Source organism: Bombus pascuorum, chromosome 7, assembly GCF_905332965.1.
Source record: "Bombus pascuorum chromosome 7, iyBomPasc1.1, whole genome shotgun sequence".
NCBI classification, from domain to species: Eukaryota; Metazoa; Arthropoda; class Insecta; order Hymenoptera; family Apidae; genus Bombus; species Bombus pascuorum.
The window spans coordinates 13,862,235-13,887,511 of NC_083494.1; the positions used below are offsets into that span (position 1 = coordinate 13,862,235).

General features: G+C 36.4%; 1 protein-coding gene across 3 annotated transcripts in view; it reads right to left on the reverse strand.

The window, feature by feature from the left end:
* Nucleotides 1-313: 313 nt before the first annotated feature.
* LOC132909149 (solute carrier organic anion transporter family member 3A1) overlaps nt 314-25,277 on the reverse strand; it is a 66,941-nt gene continuing 41,977 nt past the window's right edge. For 2 of the 3 annotated variants that reach the window (XM_060963752.1, XM_060963753.1), the window contains exons 2-15: nt 19,392-19,699; nt 15,551-15,751; nt 13,500-13,553; nt 12,340-12,445; nt 8,979-9,195; nt 8,087-8,230; nt 7,601-7,816; nt 7,412-7,519; nt 6,939-7,172; nt 6,241-6,783; nt 5,740-5,929; nt 5,442-5,630; nt 5,198-5,349; nt 314-4,906 (exon numbers count right to left, since the gene is read on the reverse strand). In XM_060963752.1, the coding sequence (XP_060819735.1) occupies nt 4,596-4,906; nt 5,198-5,349; nt 5,442-5,630; nt 5,740-5,929; nt 6,241-6,783; nt 6,939-7,172; nt 7,412-7,519; nt 7,601-7,816; nt 8,087-8,230; nt 8,979-9,195; nt 12,340-12,445; nt 13,500-13,553; nt 15,551-15,751; nt 19,392-19,603 (2,877 nt within the window). In that variant the 5' untranslated portion in view covers nt 19,604-19,699 and the 3' untranslated portion in view covers nt 314-4,595. The remainder of the gene's footprint in view (nt 4,907-5,197; nt 5,350-5,441; nt 5,631-5,739; nt 5,930-6,240; nt 6,784-6,938; nt 7,173-7,411; nt 7,520-7,600; nt 7,817-8,086; nt 8,231-8,978; nt 9,196-12,339; nt 12,446-13,499; nt 13,554-15,550; nt 15,752-19,391; nt 19,700-25,277) is intronic. The other variant, XM_060963754.1, reaches the window with a different exon arrangement.

Below are 25,277 nucleotides of genomic sequence, written 5' to 3' on the forward strand. Positions count from 1 at the left end.
TATTCTATGACGTTAATTATGTGTGACGATTGTATGTGTAAATAAAGTGTACTTTAATTTCAATAGTGAATTTTTATTTTTTAATAATCAAATAAAATATGAACAAGTACGAAAAAATAACCGAATATAATAAAAAGAACATAATGTAACTTTTTCTACGAGATAATATAACAATATAATTTGACGTATTTAGAACGGATTAGACGGATTTGAAGTATTCTAGATAAATAAGAAGAATAATAGGAAACATGAGCTTTATGATGTAAGAAGTACAAGAATAAGCCAACGGAATGAAAAGAACAAGTGTAGAGTGTACGGACATGGAATAGTGTAATAAAATAAACGATCTACTACCTAATTTTTCTTGATGACCTTCAACAGCCGATCAACTTCACACATGCTATAACACACGGCGACGCTCGAGGCTTAACTTTTCCATTCGCTGTTATGCTCGTAGAAAAGATTTTATTAACTATAAATATCATATAATATGTAAGAAAATCTGTTCTGCGAGCTCTACGATCATAAATTATTGACACTCCATCCATTCATCGCACGCATTTCGACATCTTTCTTAACTTTTCATTGTCGCGAAACATTCGAAACTACGTATACGTTTTCAAATTTCATTTTTCTATGAGCTTCTATAATTATAATACCTAATCTTTGAATCTCATAATTTACGAAGCTTTGCCTTCGTACTCTCATCTCCGCATTCGCAAGCAAACACGTATTGCTTTTTATTTCTCTGCCTTCATTTTTTCACAAATCTTAGCTAGAGCTTTCGACTCACAGTCGCGTATCACCATTCAAGAACCGTTCGATCGAAGAAAAGAAGAGAATGGACTAAAAAAAAAAAAAAGAAAAAAAAAAAAGAAAAGAAAAAAAAAGAAAGAAAGAAACGAAAGAAACGTCCTCGTATCGTTCTGCTTATACATTATGGTCCCTACAAAAAATACATTACATCTATAAGCGGTTTATATTAATCATTGTAATAATCAATATCTATTTACACAATATTTCTTTTTTAATTTATTAATTCTTGTCGCTATGTTAGAACTTTCTACCTAATACTTAAAACGCTTTCTCCGCATGACATTTTTTTACGTTCAACGCTTTCCTTTTAGTTTCAATTAATAATGTATATTAGCTTGTGGGAATGTGTTAAATACAGCAAATATAGTACGATCGAATCGATTAAAAAAAGAAAAAAAACATCCGCTACGAAATAAACGTACACGCTAAATTAAACTATGAGTATACTAGCGGTAGACAGTAAAAAGCCCAGCGATATAATTACAGTAATCATGATAATACTAATAATATTAGTAATAATAATAACAATAACGATATGACATTGCAAAAATTAATCTGACAACGAATTAGCTGTACGATAGAAAATATTGGAACGGAATTTTAAATATATCTAACAAAGAAAAAAAGAAAAAAAAAGTAAAAAGAAAGAAAGAAAGAAAAAATAGAAAAAGAAAGGAAAGAAATTCTGAGGATACGATTCATCATAAAACGGTATATACGAGAAAGACTTCCGTAAAAATATTTAAGTAACACGATGGAAAAATTGTGCGAGTCGCGCGAGCAAAATCGTTCGTTCATTCCATAACGTTCGCCATAAATCGTACAAAACGATGCGTTTTATATTAGAAACAGAACGTCGTCGTGTCAATGGCGACCATCGTAAAACCCTATTAAATCATATAATATATTTATATTTATATATGTATATATATATAATTATAATGCACGTAACCACGTGTTCATTTATTTCTCGATTGCTCGTTATAAATCGCTCTAACTATTATAATTCCCTATGTACAGTTGTAGCGTCTCCGTGGATGCAATTATTATTAATATTTCTCCTGTTAACAATCTCGCATCTTTCATTCTCGACGAAACGTGTGAATTGAACTGAATTTGATTCCACTTGTTTAACTCTTCTTTTTTTTGAACATTTTAATCTGCATATTCTCACATCTTCCGTTTTTCTCTTCTTCTTCTCCTCCTCCTTATTCCTCTGCTTCTTCTTCTACTTGTCCGTCTTCTTTTGTGTTTTTCTATTCACAGCACTTTTTTCCCTTTTTGTTTATAATCCACAAGTATACGAGAGATCCGTCCGACAAAATCAATCGTTCGACAGAGAGATTCATATCACAAAGTAGGTATAGTATTAGTATTAATACGTAAGTTGCTTTGTAGTAATTAATGTAGTTAGGAGAGAGATCATCACGGCCTCGAGAACATTTCGAACGATGAACTTCGTCGTACGGATTCGCCACTTTGCAAACATCAAAATTGCCTCTAAAATATAATATATGTATGTATGTATATATAGGTAGCGTGTGTAACTACACTTCGAAAAATTGACAGTGATGGGCCAAACAGCGTGCGAGATACAATATCGTACATAGGTAAGTGTGTCTGCATTAACGTAAGTAAATGCTACGACGACGTCAGCATAATAGATTATTTATTTATTCTTTTTTTTTTTTTTCGAGATTGTGTAAAATTAACGCTATATACCCTTCGTTCGTTTATTTCAATATTTTTTTAATTGAATTAGATAGAAGCATTAGTAGAACGGTTTCGTACCCGAAGCGATAGGAGAAAAGAACAGTTTCAAATGATAGTTCATGCAAATGGCATTGTTGTCTCTATATAACATCATCGTTATTTGTTAAAATTTTTCTTATGTAGAATCTCTTTTTTAGTTATCTTCTTTCATCTTGCCTTAATCATTTCTAAAAGAAATTGAGCTGAAACGAGTTACTTTATATCATTCTCTTTTTGTTCGTTTCTTAGGCTAAGATTTCGTTCATTTTGCACTGATAGATATTTCATATTTGTATTATTATTTATAGCTTTCCTTCGATTCAGTTAAACGTGTTCTTAACGCGCTATAAAATTTCTTTTCCTGAGTGAGTTTGTTTTATATATTTCTTTCTTTTTTGTATTCTTTCGCTTGTTTCTCCTTCTCCTTTTTTTTTTTTTCATTCTTTTGTCACATCGAAATTGGATACAAGAAGCTTTCAGGTACAAAACAACAAGTAGTCTTCTCTCTAACAACGAGTGAGCTAAATTGTGTGTAATAAGCCAGAACTTGTTTGAAACACGTCTCTCAACGTGTTGTACAGTTAATTCCAATTGACCAACGATTTTGTTACACCAGCATTCTTTGACCGAAAATCTATAGCTTCCTGCTTTTCTTTCATTGCTTGGAAGCATAATTCATTTTATAATTCATTACATATGTCATTCCATAGAATAGCACAAGAAGTAACGCATGCGTCACGACGAAAAAGTCGCATCAACACTTCCGTTTTTTTATTTTGTTTTCTTCTTTTTTGTTGTTTAATTAATGCTAACGTTTTTTTCTGAAAGCTCTTAAAATAGTGTGTCGCTGATACCATAGTACTTAGGAGAAAACATATCAGAGATCAACGTGTCGCTTTGTTAAAAGCGTGATTCTTTCATTGATAATATAAGTGTTATTTGAGAAACTAAAAGGAAACAAAAAGGAATAAAACGTACGCTACTGCAAAGTTAAACTAATTTCATAAACGGATCAACGCTATTAAGTTCATTCAGTTTGTTTTTTGCGTGTTTTTTCCTTTACATTGCTAGGTTAAATTGACTACTTTTTTTTTTTTATTTCTGAGAAAGCCTAATCTCTAGTTATAAAATAAATCGCAGCTCTCAATCTGCAATTATAATGATATTATTTATTATAGATCGTTAACTCTATCACTTAATTAATTATCTTTAAATATACGTTTGTCTAGTCTTGTATTTCTTAAGGCAGGAATTTTTATATTTACAGTTTTGTCCTTGTTGGCCTTTCTTCCTTTTTTCCTATTTTTTTTTCTTTTTCCTTTTTCTTTCTCTCTTAAATCGCGCAAGGCTCGTTTCCCAACGGCGAAGGAAACTCGTCTCAGACAAAGAAAATCTTTCTTGCATCAAGATACAACACGTCTGTCTGAAACGAGCCTGATTATTTTTTTTCACCTATTACGTTCCTATTTATTGACATATATATCGCATCACCGTAAAAATGTACATTCTAGTGATATTAGTTCCTAAAAATAGCCAAACCATCGAGACAAACCTGTGGCAAATTATTTCGCACGATAAACAATATCCTTCACGCAAATATAACCACTGTAAAAATATTTTCGATTCGCTTGTATTCAAGAATATATAACGTGTGTTGTATGTGTGTGTATGTAAAATTTACTTATATCTTCAACACAATTTAAATTTGTATCTGACGACGTACGGAACGATATAAGGTAATTCTTTGTCTTTCGATCTCTTTAAAAAAGTATATTAGCACCATATATGTATACAGAGATTATCATTTCTTTCTTTCATTTAAAGTCATTCGTACCACTTTCCACCATTATTAACAGCGTTTCTTTTTTAGGATTGCACAAATTAATAATGCACATGCGTTGTACATATTATTCCACTCTATATATACTGTATTCGTTTACCTGCGATCTCAAAACAATTTGCCACAGACTCACATTATCACCTTTTTGATATAATTCAATTGAATAGCCTCTAACACGAGTTAAACATTAAACGTTCCGTACAAGCTTGTCAGAGGGTTTACCAGTCAACGGTTTGACTTCTGTGTCCGGTTCTTCTAAAGCAAGGGGTGCTTGCCTTGTATCGGGAACATCGATATCATCGACATCCATTGCGTTCTTCGAACGATTTCCTATCTCCGTCGAATCTTGCGTCTGATTCGACGAGCCAGTGTCTTCTAGGTTCGTCGACTTTGTAGGCTCTGTAGGCGACGATATTGACGACGGCGTGGGCAATTCAGAATTTGGAGATGTGCCGTCTCCATCTCCCACACTGTGAAGATGCGGTTTTTCTTCGAATACTAAAAGATAAGACAAGTATTTTGAAGCTGAACGATAATATGACGACAAAAATTTGGAAAAATGGCATTGTTCTGGAAAAATGATAGTGGCTGACGAAAGTACTTGAAAAACTTTTATGGATATATTATCTATACTATACAGAACCTCCTGGAATTTTATTAGCACTATAATAAGTATCATGACAGCGGTGATAAAGTTTGAAACGTATTTGGAAATACACATAGAGATTACAAAGTATTTACTACGAACATACATTTAGTAACAGTATTTGGACTAATTGTCCTACTTACATTTATCAAGGCTGATAATTGACCCTACGAATTCGTTGACAGTAAAAGACGGTGCTTGGTCTTCCATTTGCCTTCTCCTTCTAACTAACCACCAATCAACGAGGAACAGTGCCAAAGCTAAAATCTTGATGCCAGCGCAAAGTCCTACATATCTGAAAAATGTTGAGCGAAAAATGTCGCTGCTTAGTAACATTTCTAAAATTAGCTTTTTCAAATTGCACACAGATGTGGGAATAATGAATACCTGTATCTGAACTGTTCAATATCGTAAAGTAAACATCGTCCACCTTTCTCTCCACACGTGCTTTTCCAAAGTAAACATGTAGAGTCAATTAAATTACCAAATAAAATAGGAGCAGGTATGTAACCAAATAATCTAAAAATTACAAATTGCATGCCTAAAGCAAACGATCTTTCCTCCTCTGAGACTGATCTGCGTTAGAAACAAAAGGTAAAATGAATATAACAATAATGTAAAATTTGAATATAATTCAAGTACACTGACATATGGAAGATATAAAAGTGATAAAAGTGAAACTTACCGTAACACTATCATTAATAGAGGCATCTGAGTGATAGCAACAATAAACGTCATAAAAAAAAGTAAAATTAAAAATGGAAATATAGTCCTACAAGGTGAAGTGCACGGGCCAGCAGTAGCTACTGGCACTACCGTTACTTCCGCAAATTCTGGAGCTGCCGGTGGCAACATTGTTAAGTTTCCGTGTATACCTAAAACATAAATATGGAAATTATAGAATTGTCTAACACTATCGATAAATATAATGATATTTATCAGCGGATATTTAATTATATTTATTAGCGATGTACTCTGACTTATTTTAGCCTTTTACTGTACTTTGCATTAATCCCATTGTAGAGGAAATATTAATATCGTTCAAAATAGAACATTGACGTCTAATATACAATGGTATGCAAAAGTTCCCAGCCAAATAGATTTTTCACCTGATGTATAAGAACTTTTCCTACTCATTGTATACTCGGCGATGTACAAAGAAAAAGAAGGAGAATTTTACACTTACATGCACAATTAGTAAAGTTCGATTTCGAACTGAAGGCAGTGCAGCCTGCATGACAAGGGCTAAAATACGTGAGACCGTTGTTTCCACAGACTGGCTCGACGTCTGTCATTCGGCACTCGCAACCGAAGTTGCACGCGGCAGTGAGATTTACTTGAAAGGGTTCCGGACCCTTTGTGCTGCTGTTAAAGTACGGTATAGTGGTCCCAGCCATTTTTACGTTGTCGCAACCGAGGAAGAAGAGGAGGCCATAGCACACCAGGCATATCATGTTCGAGACGAGAACGAATTGAACTGCACCTTTTGGTCTTAATTCTAAACGTTTGAGCAAACATCCGCCAAAAAAGATTCCGATGCAGGCACCCGGTATCGCTATAGAGCCGGTGAATACACTGGCTTGACTCTTTCCTAAGCTGAACTGTGTCTCCAGATACTTTGGCAGGAAAACCACAAACCCGGAGACGATTACTAATTCCATGCAAGCTCCTAGGCACGTTACTACGTACACTGGATTACACACCAACCTCCACATACTCCTAGGGATATCTGAAACAGAGAGATATGTATTTATTTATGTTTAATTATAACTTTAATCTTTGATCATTTTTGATCATAATTAATGTATAATATTTATTAAGGAAAATTTGTATAGAGCAAATAATTAAATCTCTGTTGTAAAATTTCAAGAATTAAAAGTTTACCCTTCACATCTTTGCCGTAACCACTATCATTTAGTTTCTCCTTTTTCGGTTCTTTGCATTGCTCTTTCTCTTTCTGCGACGAAGATTTAGCTTTCTCGATAATTCGTATTTTTTCTTTCTCCCGTTGCAGAGTTTTCGGGAAACTGAAGAACGGTATTGCCACTAGAATCAGGAGTAAGCCACAGAGTAGGAAACCACCCCACCACATGCCTACCCATCTGTGATCACCTGGATCTGTAGAAGAATAATTTTATCTTAAATGAGTATATTTTATTATACTATATATATACTATTTATTATATATATACTATATTTTATATTATAGTATAATTTATTTTATCTTAAATAAATATTTCATAATTTTGAGAAAACCAAATATCACTAATAAAACTGCAGACTTTTATGCATCTGGTACATTTCTATAGTCGTGTTCATATAAATATGCAGTCTACTTATTAGACATATTTCATTACCTATACTGATGATTGTTCCGGAAAATGAATCCATATGAAATGATAACAGATAAGCTCCAAGAAGAAAACCTAAAACCGGTCCAAAAGCTGCCATACTATACATACAACCTAAAAGAAACGTAAGAGCTGCTTAATAAAATAATCTTATACGGTAAATCTTAAACCTTTCGAAACAGTATATTTTCTTACCAATATACAAAGAAGCACTTTCTGGTCGTACGTGATCATCTATGTAAGTAGTACCGAGGGTAAATAAAGGGGAACCACCACAGCCTAATAATAACTGAGCAAGTACAAATAACATAACAGGACCAGCGGTAGATGGAGATCCCTGAATGCAATTATCACCTCTTAAATTGTTGTGTGGTGCTAAAGGCGGAGATGATAATCCAGACGATAAACGACCTACGAAGAAAGGATGATACTTTCAGTTTCTGTGCAAATGTTATTTTTAGACATTACACAACAACGTAAATTTCGTTGGTATTTGGCATTTAAGGAAAAAGAAATTGGTAAAATTGGAAAATGCAATCGGCATTAAATATTTCTCTTTCCCTTTTCCTTTTTTTTTTTTTTTTTTAAATTAAAATTTATATTCTTTTAGCAGACGAACCAGGAAATTCACATTTCTACATGTAACATTATTCGTCGTTTCACAATTCATTAAACTCTCACCTAATCCCATATCTTGTTCGCGTAACGAAACACCACGACAAATGTTGTCCGAGCTAGAATTGTTTGCAGCCGTCATTAAATTGGGTTCGGCTGTGAAGTGTGGTACCATAAAGATCATCGATCCCAGTCCCATTATGACGGCGCCTGGAATGACAATAATTAAAAAATATTTCATATTATTACCTTGCAAACACGCTTATTTTATTAGAAATTTAATATGAATTTGATGCAAGTACGATACTTGGTACCAAAGAAAGCAAAATATGAGTACCGTTTAAAAACTTACAAAATTCCTGTAAAAAGAAAGCGTTGTATTAATTATCTTCTCTACTCTACTAATTCTAGTGCTACCTTTATCTAACAAAAACTAGATTATTGTTGTCCCAAGTATCGAATGATCTGTTTTGTAGCGACAAGGCAAACAGTCAATGTTCGTAACATTCGCTTGAAACGTAAAACTGTTTGCACAATTTAATAGAACACATCTATTTTAATAAATCGACCTTATCAATCTTATGGGATAAATGGAACACGACAATAATTAGTAACGTAAAAAGTAAGGAATACGATATAGTTATATATTGAAATATTTACGTTAACGTGTCAGGATTGACCCAGCCTCCGCGAGAGTTAAATAGCGTTACATTAGGTTGTCCGGAAAATGTCTTTCTTTTACAGACACGTGTTTTACAACGACGCATCTTTATACAAACGCGAAACCTAATCTGTCAAACGTTGTGATTTTTATCTTGATAAAACAAAGATGGATCATACGTAATTCGTTAAAATAATATAAAACGGAAAATGTTGTGTATCCATTATTTCTTTATAAAACGAAAGAAACTTTTCGGACGACCTAATAGATTCGAATATTTTTATGATGTATACTTACCAATAGCTATCCAAACAGGTATATGTCTTCGGCTACCAAGATAGCTGACGAAGATGACGGTGATGACATTTCCAATTTCATAGGAGCTAGCAATGACGCCTGAAAGGCTGGACGGGATTTCGAACCTTTTCTCTATGGTCGTGATCACAGAATTTATGTAACCTGAACTAAGTGCTTGCTGCAGCGTGACGAGAAACGACAGAAGGAACACAAACACCTGGAAAAATCACGGGATGATCGTTCGTTAATGTGTGTTAATTGAACCTTGAGCGTCTCCGATGACGATTGCGAGTGCAAATTCGACGTGTTTCTTTGTTAGGTTTCCTGTTCTAAGAAGCCGCGAGGTAACTCTTACTTCTACGACATCGCGACGTCTTGCACCGTGTTCTAACCACACACGTAGATTAAAAATACCGATGACAAATTTGCTAATGTCTGTGGTGTGTTTGGACATATTGGGTATATAAATTTATATTTCTTATATTTTATATTTTAATATTAATATAATATCATATTTCTTAAAACGGTAGCGGTGAATTTACAAGATAGAAAACTACGATTGATATTTTTCCCTTTTGCATTTAAAATGCAAAGTGCTGCTACTACCGCAGAGAAGTTAAAAGAGCTTAACGCGGTATACCAAAGGATCATCCTCTTTTATATAGAAAATTATGGGGATTATAGAGAATTTACACACAACGAACTTGAAGGTTGTAAAACGATCGAAGAAATCAAGATTGTTCTAGATTGTTTGCAAGGTTACGTATGTACATCTGTGATTACCACCACCTGCAGTACGTATAACTCAAGACTTACACACTTTACGAACTTGTACGCTTATTTACACTTAAAGAGGAATTCGCAGCTCCTCCTGCAATATTTATTTTTTTAACGCGATATGACGTTTTCTTTATCCATGAAATATTTCGAACAAGTGATAGAAGATCAATGAGAAATATCTGAATAAAAATCACGTATATATATGTAATGTCGTAAATCTCGGGATAATTCAGGTGATCGATTCTAAAGTCTGAAAATCGAGTAAACAACAATTAATACCGATCTATAACAGTAAACAATAAATAACAAGCTCTGTGCAATGTCTACCTGAAAATCGATTCTCGATATTCAGCGTCCTGAGCTACCGATCTTTCTCCGTCAATCTTCAATGTTTTAAATAATTATTCTGTGATTTTGTCTATCTCTGATGTTGCTCTCTGTCCGTCCGTTTGAGAAATGAGTGTCTCTCAAAATGGTTGTCCGTAATATAAAAGAATGTCGCTCTGTCCGTGAAACAAAGAAAGTCGTGCTATCCGTAAACAGAGAGAATCCTTATCACACGTGAACTCTAGGGAGTTTACATATATATGTAGCAATTAATTTATAAAGGAACGTATACTTGTAAATGTTTGCATCTATCCTTTAAAAACAGCCAGAGATACGAAATACTTTGGTTTACGCGTTAATTTTGCCTTCGAGATGAAATATATTCTGAAAATACGTTAGAATCTATGAATAAATACGCTTATCGTAGACGAAATATCAATATTATCATCTCAAATAATAAAACGTATTTCCTACGGAAATCGAAGAAGAGAAGATAAGAAGCTTTTGTTTCAGTGTTTACGGAATCTATATTATTTTATATAAGACGATTAATATTTCGTGGAATAAATTTCTACCTGAAAAGGGGAAAATGTGACAGCGTACTTTATCAGAAATATGTTTTTTTTTTTTTTTTTTTTTTTTTTTGGCGTGGGCAGAACGAAAGCATCCTTTATCATGTAAAATTCAGAGATACGTGTACCTGATAATATCGATTCTTTCATACATCCATGCTGCCGAATCGAACGATAAAACCCGATTAGATAAGCAAAAGCTTTATCGATTCCATCATTGTACCCTTGAGTGCATTTTAACTAACGAAGGTAAAACGCCGCTTTAACGTAACATTATGATCTTACGATGGGAACAGGATAAAACATTTTGCTGTTAATCGACGTGCTATGTTTGATAAATCAAAGCTAAAAAGCGCTCGATACGAACAGGTGTATGTAGTACGTTTAGAATTTTGTATTCCCAAAATCATGAATTTAATCTTGTAAATCTACATGATTTTTACCGATATCTGCACCAAAAGGAAAGGTAATTTACATTGGTTGAAGATCAATTCTCGATAAATTCGGAAATTGATGTTGACGGAAGAACGCAAAGTAAGTGCATCTTATTGGATTTAATGCAAGAAATAATTTTAAATTGCGATTTTAAAATTGAACTTTCGAGTTATTTGAGAAATTCAACTTATTCGGTCGAGTTTCAGCAGTTTTACAAATTTAAGCAATTTTACAAATTACGAACGATTGGAATATCCTTTCCTTTGATTTACAAGCATTTATTGTTACTTGTAAAAAATTGTGCGTGACTGCAAATATAAATAAAAAAACTGGATAATCGGCAGACTAGAAGAGCCAGATTTCTAGGCTAAACCTGTTCTTGCACGAGTTAACAAAATATCTGATTACGTTGCAATGTAATGGTAACGAACAATAAAAGCACGCCAAATGAAAACGATGACGTCTTTGCTTCATACTCTTACGATGACTTAAAACCTTTCACAGAATGTCAGCAACGTTTCAATGTCGTATCCTTTCGAAATGATGACTCACCGCACCTCGTTTTGCACATCCGTGTACCATATACGCAACAAATGTAAGTTGATTGGCGATTTCGAATTAATCGAATCGCTTAATTCGGAGACTGTACGACGAGAAAATGTAACATCACCCTCCCGTTAGAACAACACACGTACAAAGCGATTTTTGGAAATATCTAAATGCTTTACGTGTATGAAATTTACCGTGTGCCCTTCCAAACAGTTTATGTAATTTTAACTAGTACAACGATAAAAATTTGTTCAAGCAAAACAGCGTGGTATAAAGGAAAGCATACTGAAGCTTACCAACGTCGAAGATTCTTTTTTTTTAAATAAAGTAAAATTGCAGAGATTTAAAAATATTGGTTCGCAGTTGCTCGCCAGAGTATTCGAACTTCTTGTAGAAATCTTAATTTGGTCTTGATAGTTGCAGTAAATGTCTTGTAATCTTTATGTACGTTCTCACACTCGTTACGAGCTTTATTCATTTAACCGTGATAATGAAACGTCATTATAGCGTGAACGAACTTTTAAAATGTCTCGTGCAAGAAGCTCAAACACTTCATAAAAGATTCCTCCACTATAAGAGTCGAGATTCTTTCACGAATAACCCGCTGTTTTCAAGATAAATAAGTGGCGTTACTTCAACCGGATCTTGCAGGTTCATCGGGCATTGCAGGAATTTTGGATAAAGTAACATTTGCGAACCTTTATTCCAGCGAATTTTTGTATAAAGGCCGGCCGGCAGCTCAGGATTCCACAGTCCTTCGAATCCGGATTAAACGGCGGAGTTTGCGCTCTTTCCTTCTCCGTCCTGTGTCGCCAGTCCATGCCAACAAGAAAAACGTGTTAAGAATTCTGCTATGGAATCGTCGGGTATTTTGGTATAAAGCGAAGGAACAAAGCGAGAAGCACGTGTGCGACTCGATTAATCCTTTAACTGCGAGACGCTGGCGACGAGGTGAAGAAACTCTTGGCGTTATTTTTAAAAGATCAAGAGAATGAATTAAGAGAGCGTAAAATTTGGAAAACGATCATCATCGAAGATAAACATTGATCTTTTTCTTGCTTCTCGTTTGGTTCGAATAATTTTTTGCCCATTTATCGTAGACTCACAGGATCTCCAGTTAAACATCGTTAAAGAAATTTCACATAAATTGGACGTGTAACGTGAAGAAGATTACTTCTGTACGATTTAATCGTAAGATTCCCAGCGGAATTCTATTCCGATTAGATCGATTAACGTCTCATAATGTACAACAAGTTCGATCATTTCATGCAAAGTTCGAGATTGTTTAGGTTCTCGGGAATTCGACTGACTGAAATATCTTTACCTTGCAATAATGCTCGTAATCGTATTAATTTCGAATTCTTGCAGAATTTTATTATCCTCAACGATCGACTCTTGTTTAAGCCAATTGAACGTTACTTCGGATCACCAACAACTAGTAACTAGGCTACATCTGTCAGGTTGCTAGGATCGTCGACAGTCTACAATCCACTTGGCGTCGCTTCGATTCCTTATTTAAAATAAATTCTTCGTTCATCGCGACGCGACGCGTCGTTCTTAAAAGGAAATCCGGCTATCGCGCTCATCGTCCTAGCTTTTCGCAATCTTCGTCTCGTGTGCAATTACTTGCGAAATTAGAGCGTAGAAAATAGCCTTAGAGTGCCTTCGAACGTAATTTTAGTCCAATCCCGGCAATACAGTTAAAGGATTAAAGAAGACGATCGATTCGATGGGAATATAATACAGATTAGAATGTTGTTAGTCGACTTTGCAGGATTTTGTTAGTTGATCATAATCGTCTCGCTTTTCTTTTCTCTTTGATTAATTGTATTGTAAGTGATAATCATGCCAGCTTTACCTGTCCACCATGGAAGCACTGGGATTCCTGCTGTGACATTTGATGATAAAATCTCTGAAAAAGTGTAAGAAGAAGAAACAGCAAGCATGAATAATACTGTGCTGAATGATGCACCGTGATTGCGTGCATATGAGTTAGGACAGATTAAAGTTAACACAGAAGTATACGTATTAATCTTTGGAGACATAACAAATACGTTAGATGTCGACCAACTATAGTGATAAATATGACTAATTATAGCTAGACTAGATTATACCATATAGCGATATAATTAATAGGAATTATATAAGCAATTGCTTGTATAATATATACAATACAACTTACTGTACAATTAAATTCAAATTTACTTCAATACAAATTGTAGCTTCGTTATCTTAGTTTTTCTTCGTTATCATTAAACGAGAAAAAAGAAAGATAAAAAGGAAAAGATATCAAAACTTCCGTCCTTATTCGCTATACACGTTCTGTTTTACGTCTCCAAGAGATCAAGATACTTCAAGAATTGTAATATATACAAGTAGTGTATTCAGAGAAACATCGAATTTATTTACTCGTTTTAACACACCCTTAAAACCTGATATCGTATCTTTACAGTTATTTTTGCAACATATTCGAAGATTACGAGAGAAGAATTTTCCTATTATTTTACAAGGGAACAGTCTCGTATTACCAAAATCTCCTGTATATTTCGTTTTTGCAGCTGAACTCGTGCATCTTTTTATCTCCACCAAAATTTCCAAAATATTGCTCGTTTTCATAATTACATCTTTGCTTTCTATGGAATTTTGTCAATGTATCCAGCGTATATTTAGAAAATTTACTCCTTTGAATCGAATAGTTTGATTTCATTTTCGATTATAGCATATTGCGACATCGGCCACCTTAATATTAAAATTCTCCTGTCTGATCGTAAAGCGACAGTTAAATCGGAAGATGGTGAAAAATATTTTCACCATATCTTTCTCCATCTTCGTTTCTAAACGAAACGCTCGTCTCTTCCTCCAACGTCGTTCCTAACTTCATTCAGGCGAATAAATTTATGATAACAGGACTCGTAACAGGATGTGCCTATGACACATATAACACTGTTACAAAAGAATCTATTTCACGAATAACCGTGCCATGGTCAGCTTGGTGCTTTCACTTTGTACGTTTTCGAGGGTTACAGCTTGCAATTTTTACCACGGTCATTTAGAAACCATTTGCGTATGTAAATTCACGGATGGACTGGCAGAAATTTCCGATTGCGTAATAGATAGAAACGCCATAATATTTTCACGACTCGCTTCTTAGCGTCTCGCTTTCTCTTTTTCGTCTTCGTTCGTGACAATTTTGTTCTGTTCGATGTTATTCACGATTGTTACTTATAATACAGCGTGTACATTGTAGCCGATGACGTCTAACCGCGGAAGTTTATTTCTTTTTTTTTATAAAAAACGAGCGAGGAATGCTTCAAGTCTTTTCGTGGAATTCACAGTGAAAATTGAAAAAATAAACATAAAATTCAACTATCCGCAGTTGCTTCGAGCTTTTCCGCTTTACGTGAATAATAATAAATAAAACTAAGTAAGAAAAGATAATAGCAAGGAAAACGTAGGAGATTTTCGAAGCATATTTTTACAGATTTGTTATCAAACTTCTTATCATACTTTCAAAAACTTTGAAACTACGACACTAAAAAGAAGATATAACTGCGTTTGTCTGCTTACTGGCCGATAATTTCTCCGATATTGAAAGAACGAGCGAGATTCTTTGACGTTTTCCATGCGTCGTTCGAGCCAAGTGATACAACTCAAGTTCAAGCCCGTCGAATGTTACAATTTTCATTTATTATACATACTGATAAATATAATAACAAAGGATATTTATATTCTGATAATAGAAATTCGAGTATTGTACATGTCTTTCTCCATATACTGTTCTCATAGATTCGCTAGTTCCTAACAGTTCCTAGTAACAGCGATGTTAATTACCGCATCACAACGTTATTTTTTAACAAGATCCGCAACAAAATGAGTATACCTCGTGTTGTATGCGTCAATTATACTCACCTATGGTCCACGAGGCCAGAACTGGGATTTCTACTGTGACACCTGATGACGGTGTCGTGAGTCAGTCTGCTACCGGTTGCCTGCAGTGGGTCTGTGGTTTCGTCGGTTCCCGTGGCCGCACTCTCCGCGTACAGCCCAGTCATAGCGTACATGCTTTCGTTCCTTCGATGTCCGGCATGGTAATTGCTGCCAGACTCGGACCTGGAAATGCAATTGACGATCAACGTGTAATTTGGAAGTGATCCATTAAGCTTCCACTCTTGTTCTTGTTGACCTCGATAAAGCGGCCATCCAATCGTCCTCTACATACGTTGCAAATTAAGTGTCCAGGTCTGGCGTTGTTGCGTACAAGATCAAGGATTCAGGAATTGGTCAATTCTTCGCGAACGATTAGGAATTGAGAATTTCCTTTTTCTTTTCTTTTTTCTAAGGACGACTCATAAGACGACAAAATACGTAAATGAGTGAATCGAGTAAATCTCATTGGAAGTTTCGGTTTTACTTTCTTTAAACATTAGCCAGGTTTAAGTTGATAGTTGTAATAATTGTGATAATTAACCGTCGACTGACTTTATTCGTTTTATGTTTAGAAAATGAAATAATTGTCGGATGTTTTTGTCTCTCGTCGTATTTATCTCGAATTTACGATGATTCGACAATTTGATCAAAAGATACGGATCTTCTTTTCGGAAAGCTTCTTAACAATTCTGTTTCGATTTGGCTTGTCGATGGACTGGCAAGTTTCTAGATTTTATATCTAAAGTGTTTCATACTTTTATCGAAATAGACGAGGAAATTCTGAATGGCATCGATAATACTGGTAGCAGATACCTCGCAATTTATTCCTATCGAGACGCGAATCTTCGATATAGTTCCGGCTGCAACTCGTGTGATTTCTATCGACTTTGATATTTATTTTAGCTGATCGATGGAAAGAAACGCGTAAGCTTTCGCGAGTGTCTATTTCCGTACAATCGTCGATGATTCGATCGATTGCAGTGGAACCTGAAGTCATCGTTGTAAGATCATCGTGGATCATTAGCATATGAGCACGCCAAAGCCCTCGGATGTTTCTCAGTTAAAAGTCAAGAGGAGATCGCAAGGAGAGGCAGCGAAGGTCAATTAGATCTTTCTACTTCCTCCATTTTTCATGAGGTTAAATTTGAAGATCGATGATTTACGTCACTTTCAATTTAGAGCGAACCAACAACATTCGCAACGAGGCTCGCGTAAGATTATGAAATTTGGAAAACTATGCGAGTCTCTTCGATGAGAATGAAAATTGATAGCGATGAACGAAAACTACGGAATATTTGTTACTTGTACTTGTTGTACTTTAATAATAATCTTTCCAGTATTTAAAAAAATGTATTCCAACATTACATCTGTTCGAATTTTTAAAGCAACCTCTTTCCGAAAGTTACAAAATTCAATGTCAATGATTTCAAGCGGCGATGAATCAACGTCGATAGCGAGCTACTAAAATCGCGAACGTTTCTACTTTGTAAAAACGTTTCGAATCTTTTATTGGCAGTTTTCTCGCGACAGTTTCAAACGCCAGATTAAAGGAAACATCAATTACAAGCTTCTATGAAAAAACATTTACCTTCTGATTTAGGAAAAATGTTGATAATTGTACTAAAAATAAATATCAATTTACTGTCCTTTCTATAAAGCAGCTTCTACATTTCCAATACAAATTTGAGAAAGTTCTATTCGTTGGATATAAAAACGACAAAATGGATCAAAAATAAATTCCTGTTTACCATTTACGCTACCTTTGCGAAACTTTCGATCAGTAGGTTAAAAAAGTATTGATCAGCTACCCTTCGCCTGTCTGAACGAACCTTTAAAGGTAGAGTTATCGTAATATGGACAAGTTAATTTTATTTTTAGTAGCTGATGGGTAATTAACTCCTAACGATAAAAATAGCGTTTGTCGTCGAAACAATCGAAAAGGGTTAACCCCGAGAGAGGAGTTTCTGCGCTGATCAACGTAAATAACGAACGATTGGGCTACCTTAGCACCCTGGACTCCTGAATAAGGTTTCATTATCTACGTTGCATCTTGCTCTCGATACATAGGCAAAATTTAATTAAAACTAGACGCGCAGTTTATAAACAGAAAATGAACAAGAGGATCGAACTCATATACCTAAACGTACACTGCTCGAGACAAGTAATAATACCGTGGAAAATAGCTAGGAATATTCGAAGATAGTAAATGAAAGGAATATTTGAAAAAATTTAATTAGAAACTCTTTCGAGGAAATAAAAAAAGAGAAAAATAAAAAAGAGGGAGATTTTCTCTTAATTTTGAGGTTTGCGGTTTGAGCCTCGTACAACAGGAAATTCATATACCTCGGAGAACGTTATACGGTATACTATATACTTGTGGTAAGTATAAGCAACGATCTTAGACATAATAAAACGCGAATACCGCAGGACAGGAAGTCGGTTGCGTGGTCGTAGACGCAATTTCTCGGTTCCTGTCTTGTTAACGAACAAGAAAGGGAGAAGACAAACAGAATCCTGGAAGACCCTGAACGCCGAACCTCTACTTATCTAAACATTACACGCAGAGCTCCAGTCGGAGGATCATATTACTTTACAACCTAACAAGAACCTTCCCCCGTGTTATTTGAATTTTTTTCGCCCCATCTATGGGGATAGCTCTGCCATACCAGCGCCCGCAAAAAATCCATATCCACGTCTATGGTTTTCTCTGATTTAAACATTAACCCTTCAAGCGGTCCAAGGATACGCGAGCTTATACTATCTGCTTATACCATAATACTTGCTCATACTACTGCATTGTAGCATAGGTGGCAACGAGCCACCTGTGTTTTCTAGTTTCCGCTTGTCGTTGCTGCCGCTTCTTTGAAAGAAAAAATGAAAACAGCGGGAACATTTTATGCGGAAATAGTCGATAAATTGTCAAAAATAATTATGCGTAAACGACAGCCATCGTGTCGCAATTCTTGACGAAAAAAAGGTAGACGAAAGGTATGGAGAATGAAAGTTTCCCATAGGTCTAACGGTGTTGTGTAAATATACGATGTATCGCTGGATGAGTGGTGCAAAGATCATCAAAGGGGGAAGGAATCAAAGGGGATTGTAGATGCAGCGACGGATCGAAAACACGAACGAACGAGGGGCCTTCGTTTACGAGAGAATCGAGTTTGGAAACTTCTCAGGTTGGCGCGTATTTAAATTTCGATGGGACAGAGTAATGGGAAAACGGTGATAAGCCGATGAGCAATGTAATAAAAATGATAATAAAGAGACTGCCTTTTTAATATTAAAAAGTCTTAAAATTGATAGAAACGCTCGCGCTGTTGTTGAAAGTTCAACAATTGAAATTTAAACTTTCAGTCGTTCTAAAGAGTCTGGCTATGCGTCTACTTATTTAAATCACAACGTACCATTTCACCGTCGAAGAATAAAGACTAATCAAAATTCGGGCGAAAGGTTCGATCGATAAGAGTTCGCCTAAACATGCTCCGAGTCCCCGTTCAAAAATAAAACCACGTCTACCGTTTCAAATAATTGTCCCATGAAGGTAAAACCTAGAAGTCTTATAACAAGCGTGAGAATTCACAGCCGTAGACCCTGAAAAGCAGTTTTTCCACCGCGTTCTTCCAACGAAAAGCAAGGTCCCCTGTATATTACATCAGACTCGCAAGAAGAAGGGAAGGAAAGGGTATTAAGGAAAGAAAAAAGAAATGAAAAAAAGGAGAAAAAAAGGAGAGATGAGAGAAAGGAGCCGAGACTCTCGACTTGGACGAAGGTAAGCAGCAGAGAGGGCAGGCAAGGTAGAGTTCGAAAAGGCGAAAATCACCTTTTGTGGCCGAAACCACCGCCGCTGCTCTCGTTCCTCTTGTGGCCACTCTCGGATCGTTTGTAGCCAAAGGCACTGGATATGCTCTCGGCGCGTTTGTGACCGCTCTCCGAGCGTTTGTGGCCGATAAAACCGCCACCGGATTCGGTGCGTTTGTGGGTGAACATGCTCGAGCTCGAGCCGTTCCTCTTGTGCCCGCTGGTGGACGCCATTTCTTCCTTGTCCGCCACTTCTTCGCGGCCCTCGGCTTCCTTTCTACCAAGATCGTTGAATTACGGCTCAGCCGGCGACATTTTCGAACGAGTTGCCTGAAACCAAACCGATAATTCTCTGGTTAGCCTATAGCTCGATTTTATTCTCCATTTACTCCAATTTCCATTGATGGATTTCGGGGAGTTTCGTTCGGTGAAGGTTTCGATATTTCGTCCCAAATTTTCTAGGATTCTGAGATATAATTTTGGGTGCACTTACTTTTATGGGAATATTTATAAATAATTTTGACGTATATCCTTTACCGTATATATTTACGTGCCACTTACCACGCTATAAAAAATTTATTTATAATCTTTACTGTATAAAAATTGTTTTCTTTTTTTATGGAAATACGAAGAAAGGCCATAGGCTATTCGATTATCATTGCGTTTGTTATTAGCGTCATATAACGTATGACGTTCTAGGGTAACACGATATAAAATTAATTTTAGACTTGCATGATTAACCGATTGGTCGGGTTAAACAAAAAAGTTATTGCATGTGACAAAAACATAGGTATATTTTGAACGTTTTAAAATATGTACTAAATGGAGGATTAATTATATGACTGGAACGAGAATCGCTAATAGGAAATACAAAAAAAAGAACAGAACTCTGTTCTTCAGTAACAACCGCGATGATTTTCTAAACCGGTGGAGAACGATGAACGCTCTAGCTAAACTAAATTAAGAGAAACAAAGTTTTCAGTACTTGGAAATTCTAACGACGTCACATCGCTCGTCTGTCTGCTGAACCTAACGCGACGAAGATTGTCGCGAACAAAGGAAACTCGTGACGTCTGATAAAAAGAAACCACGCTGTAACGATATCATCCTGTTTTCATTCCCTTTATCTACGGCTTCGTTTCGAAACGACGCGCCACTAGTACTCTGCTCTTTATTTTAAAGTCTATTTATCGAAACTATGCCGTTAGAAATACAAAGGTAGCGAATAGCGACGCATCGTCGAGGAATACGAAATCCCAGCGACCGTTTCATCGGTCGTTTCGTCGCGTGTGCATATTATACGTCCAAGTTGCGCGCCAAAGTTTATCGCCGGGAACAGTTTTGCTCGTCGCACGATGTCGCAGCAGAGAGAACAGCAGATACAGTTATACCGGCGCTGCCTTCGTTAACGAAGATGACAGCGTTTCTACTTGTGAGCGAGCTCGCGTTGTTGAACGGCCCTGACCTTACCAGAAGCAGGTTCGTTGAACTGTTGAATACAGAGATGTCAATTGATCGTATGATCGCGTCAAACGCTGTCGACACGTGGATTTCCCTCCTTCAATGCCTCGTCTAGGCTTTATTTATATATATATAAACGATCAAATTAAATCGATAGTCGCTTCGTTAGTAGGCCGTGGCTTCTGCCCGTGTGGTGGAAAATAGACGCGTGCAGTGGCTCGCGAAAGTATTCCAACACTTGTGGATATTTTTTATGAATATACATACATACGTGTGTGTCATATATGTAATATTTTAAAATTTTCTCAGTATACTACAGCGAGATTCAACCATCAAAATTATACGTATATTGGTCAAATTTGAGAGAGATTTGAAATTTTAGAACGAGATTAAACAGTTAGCTGTTGCGACCTGTTTGAAAACTTGTACCGAAAATGTGTCGCAGAAAGTAAACGACGATAGAAAACATACTCGTCGAACACGGAGTATTCGTGGCTGTTATAATATAGAATTAAGTCGTAACGAAAGGACCGTTTTATTTTTTAATTTTATTACCGACAGGGCTCGTCGTAAGGCAAAATATCGCCGTTTCTTCGTGACGAGTATACTCGTTAAAAACAGTTCTGGTTAACATCTCTGTTCGGAAGAAATTTGTCGCGCATGTCGAGTTACCGTTCGCGGTAGCATCTTTGCGAATTTCCCTATTTTGAAATTTGTATCCCTTACAATCCTTAGTCTTCCTACAAGTTTCCCATTTCTATCTCCTTCTTCCGCTTTATACAAGACAGAAGCTCGTTAAATCAAGCAAATACGATCAAGGGAATACGTGTTCACTTTTCCAGAGATTCAGACTGATTACAACCGTGATATTCTTTGTCCCTATCGCTCGTCAATCTCTTCTTCGTCATTCTCTTTTTTAATTCAACGTGTTTGCTCGTTACGCAATTGGAACGTGTCTAAACGTCTTAAGTATAGAGGAAAGTATTTCATTTTCCAGTATCTCGGACTTAAACAGTCATAAAATTAATCGACGCAAAACCCAAGGTAATTCCATGGAAGCCGAAGAAATCGTAATGTTACTGTTCGCAAACAATTCTATTTTCGCAGATAACCTCGAGCCGAATAATTCAGTTTGTGATTCCCGAAGTGTCCATCCACAACGAATCGTTGTCGTTCAAGTCGTTTCTGTCGCAAGAACAACGGGCACCAGACGACGAAAGTTTCGAATTAACTTATGCAATTAGCTCGTTACGTAAACGGCGTGCGGTTCGTTTCATCGTGGCAGGAATTGATTAATTTGACGCGAACTCTCCAGTTCCGACTTAACGGACTTCCGTGCCGACATCGTAACGCGACCAAGCGTAAAAGTACGGAGCGAAATTTTATTTGTCAGTTTGTATTATTCGGCCACGTCCTGTATAAATCGAACGTGGTAAGTGTTTTCAAGCTTCGTCGCACGTTTTTAGGAATTTCGTTCGCTCTTTGGTTAATTATACGTCCAAAAGGAACGAAAAGATTCGTAGAAAAAATCAACTTTGTACAGTATTTTCGTAAATACGAATTTTTAATACAACGATACGAACACAGAAAGAATCGTTTTACTTTCCTATTTCCGTAACGTTCGCGAATTTCCATTATTATTAAACACTGGCGTGCAGTATGCCGTACAGATTGCACGTGAACGATAAAAACGTGCAGCGTTTCTGAACGTCATTTCTGAAACTCTATATATTTTTACCTTTCGGTTATCGAATTTGAATCTTTGAATCCCACGCTTCAACCTTAATTCCTCCGTTGACAACACGAACGTACATGATTGTGAGAAATTAAAATATCCATTGAATCTTTGTTCTTAATTACATCGATAAAACGGTCTAGATCGTATGCCTAGCGAATAATAAAAGACAAGAATTTTCAAATGCTGTTTTATTTTAAACTTGCTTATATTAAAAAGGCAAAGTAACATCTATATTCCTTATTAATCTCCGTCGTAGGCAAAAATTAATCGAACTTGTTCGTTCCAAGTTCGTTTTGTCTGTTCAAGGACTTTCGTAATTCCGATGAAACACGAAAGGCTCGCGATAATTATTTATCAACGGCAAGAGATCGACGACAAATCGATCACCGGTATCACCCACGAATCGACCACGAGACAAACATTTCCAAACGCTATTTCAAACACGTTAGGATACCGTGGTTCAGACATGTTTCGCAAAATAAAAACGTTCGCTTTTAATTAACACTTTACTGTCCGCTTCAACTGAGCGGTTCAACAGCATACGCACGTCCGACAGGTAGCTCAGACGCAGATTCTCCCTGGCGCCGGCTTTGTTTCGGTTTAAACTCTCCAATACCATTCTTTTCGTTCATCGCGAACGGAAAGTTTTTCAAATTGGTATAAAACTGTGGGAGTTTACAAAGCAATGCAACTGACGCAACTGAGCAAGGTACCTTAGTACTTAATAACAGATTACTGCTCAAATAATGAGAAAGATTGTTGACGATAAAAAGCCGATTATTCGGCTATCGGTCGGCAAGCGTCGGCGACAAAATCCGATTAATCGGCTATCAGTCAGTAAGCGTCGGTGACAAAATCCGATTAATCGGCTATCGGTCGGTAAAGTGTTAACATCGTGCTTTCGTACTACCATATTTTGGGTTGGTAACTAAGTGATTGCGAATTTTGTCAATATCACCTAATGGCAGAATCCGCAATCACTTAGTTGCTAACCCAATAGCTCCTATTACCGCGTAACGACATCATCACGAGTTGTACAACGAAAAGAGGCGAAACCCTATACTGTACTGATCACCGCATGTAAAAAGCAGAAAAAAATGTGATTGTAATCTGTAAAAGAAAATTTTGCACGAAATATCGAAGAAAGCCAGTCGAGAAGAGGAGCAACGAAATCGTTAGCGTTATTACGCTAATCCCTTAGATCACGCCATCCTGTTATCAACATCCAGCACTCTTTATCCTTTCCACGAGCGTGCTCCTCCGAACGTATTAAAAGTATATAGAAAACAGATCGATCGTCGACTAACATGTTAAAAAACAAATTCTTCTGCGTAACAGCATGCCGACGAACGCGTACGAGCGACGAAGACATCGAAGTACATAGAAAACAGATCGATCGTTGACTAACATGTTAAAAAACAAATTCTCCTGCGTAACAGCGTGCCGATGAACGCGTACAAGCGACGAAGATGCTATCATACATGTAGCTTCGCCTTCTCGAAAGTTGACCGTCGCTTCGTTCCTATCCATGCCAACACACATGGAGCATATTTTTCGCAGCGTGTTTTTAGATTATCGACCCGCCACGCCCTTGATTTCGTACCGATGAAAAATTGAAGCGTGGTATACCGTACATGTAGCATAGGCTGGCTAACGAATTCAAAGTCAGGGATACATCGTAATGATCCGCGGGTATAGCGAGGCACGCGTGCCACCGAGTAGAACCGCATCAGCTGTTGACGCTACATCGACTTCCGGCGAACTTCGGACTGAAATATCATTCATCGGCATTGTGGCATGTAACGCGCATACGTACTTTTGTCAGCCATCGCGTTACGTAAGAACGTAATTTTTAAAACAAGTTGATTACGATCACGATCGAATATGTATTGCATGGATGCGCGTAAAAAATTTCGTTTGTTTTATCTTCGCCATCAAATAGATAGATCTTTAGATTTCACTTTATGTTTGAAATATTCCGATGACGATGTCAATGAATTTTGAAATTAGTTTGGATCGAGTAAAACAAGAGATCCCTTATGCGAATGTTTAGGGAATTTCGGAAAGTTTCGACGATCAAGATTTTGAGAATGGAAAAAATGCGAAATCGAAGAATATCCAAGTGGCAAGTGTAAAAGGGAGGATTTGAAAAATTTTGTAAATCAAAGGAGCTGTTCGGTACGACAAAAGCAAGCGCGTCGGCGATTAGAACGGCAATCAGCTGTCGACGGCTTCATCGACTTCCGGCCAACTTCATTCTTATATCTTTCATCGACTTTACGGTAAACAGACGCGAAGCGATGCGGAAAATTTGTTCGTTGGAATATAGCGTAAAACGTTTCAGTTTCTTGTCTTTTATTAATCGCGTTTTAACTGAGTTTTTTCTTTTGCATTTTCATTGATTGTATCTTCATCGAGGGAGAGATTCTTAAAATTTCTTTCTCGTTTTCTCGCGTTCTTTTTTCTATTAAGCGCAGGAAATAATTCTGTATTTTAATTCCTCTCTCTTTACTCAATTTTCACCAAATTCTCCGTATTTCTATCGATTTTACTTCGAAGCAGGAAATATCATTTGTCGAATATTATCTTTTCTCTCTCTTTGGGTTTCTTTTATTTTAAATATAGCGATGAATTCTACGCTCTCGTTTCCCTTCTCCTACTTTTCTTCGTATTTCGCTCTTATCTTCGTATACTCGTATCTTTATCAGG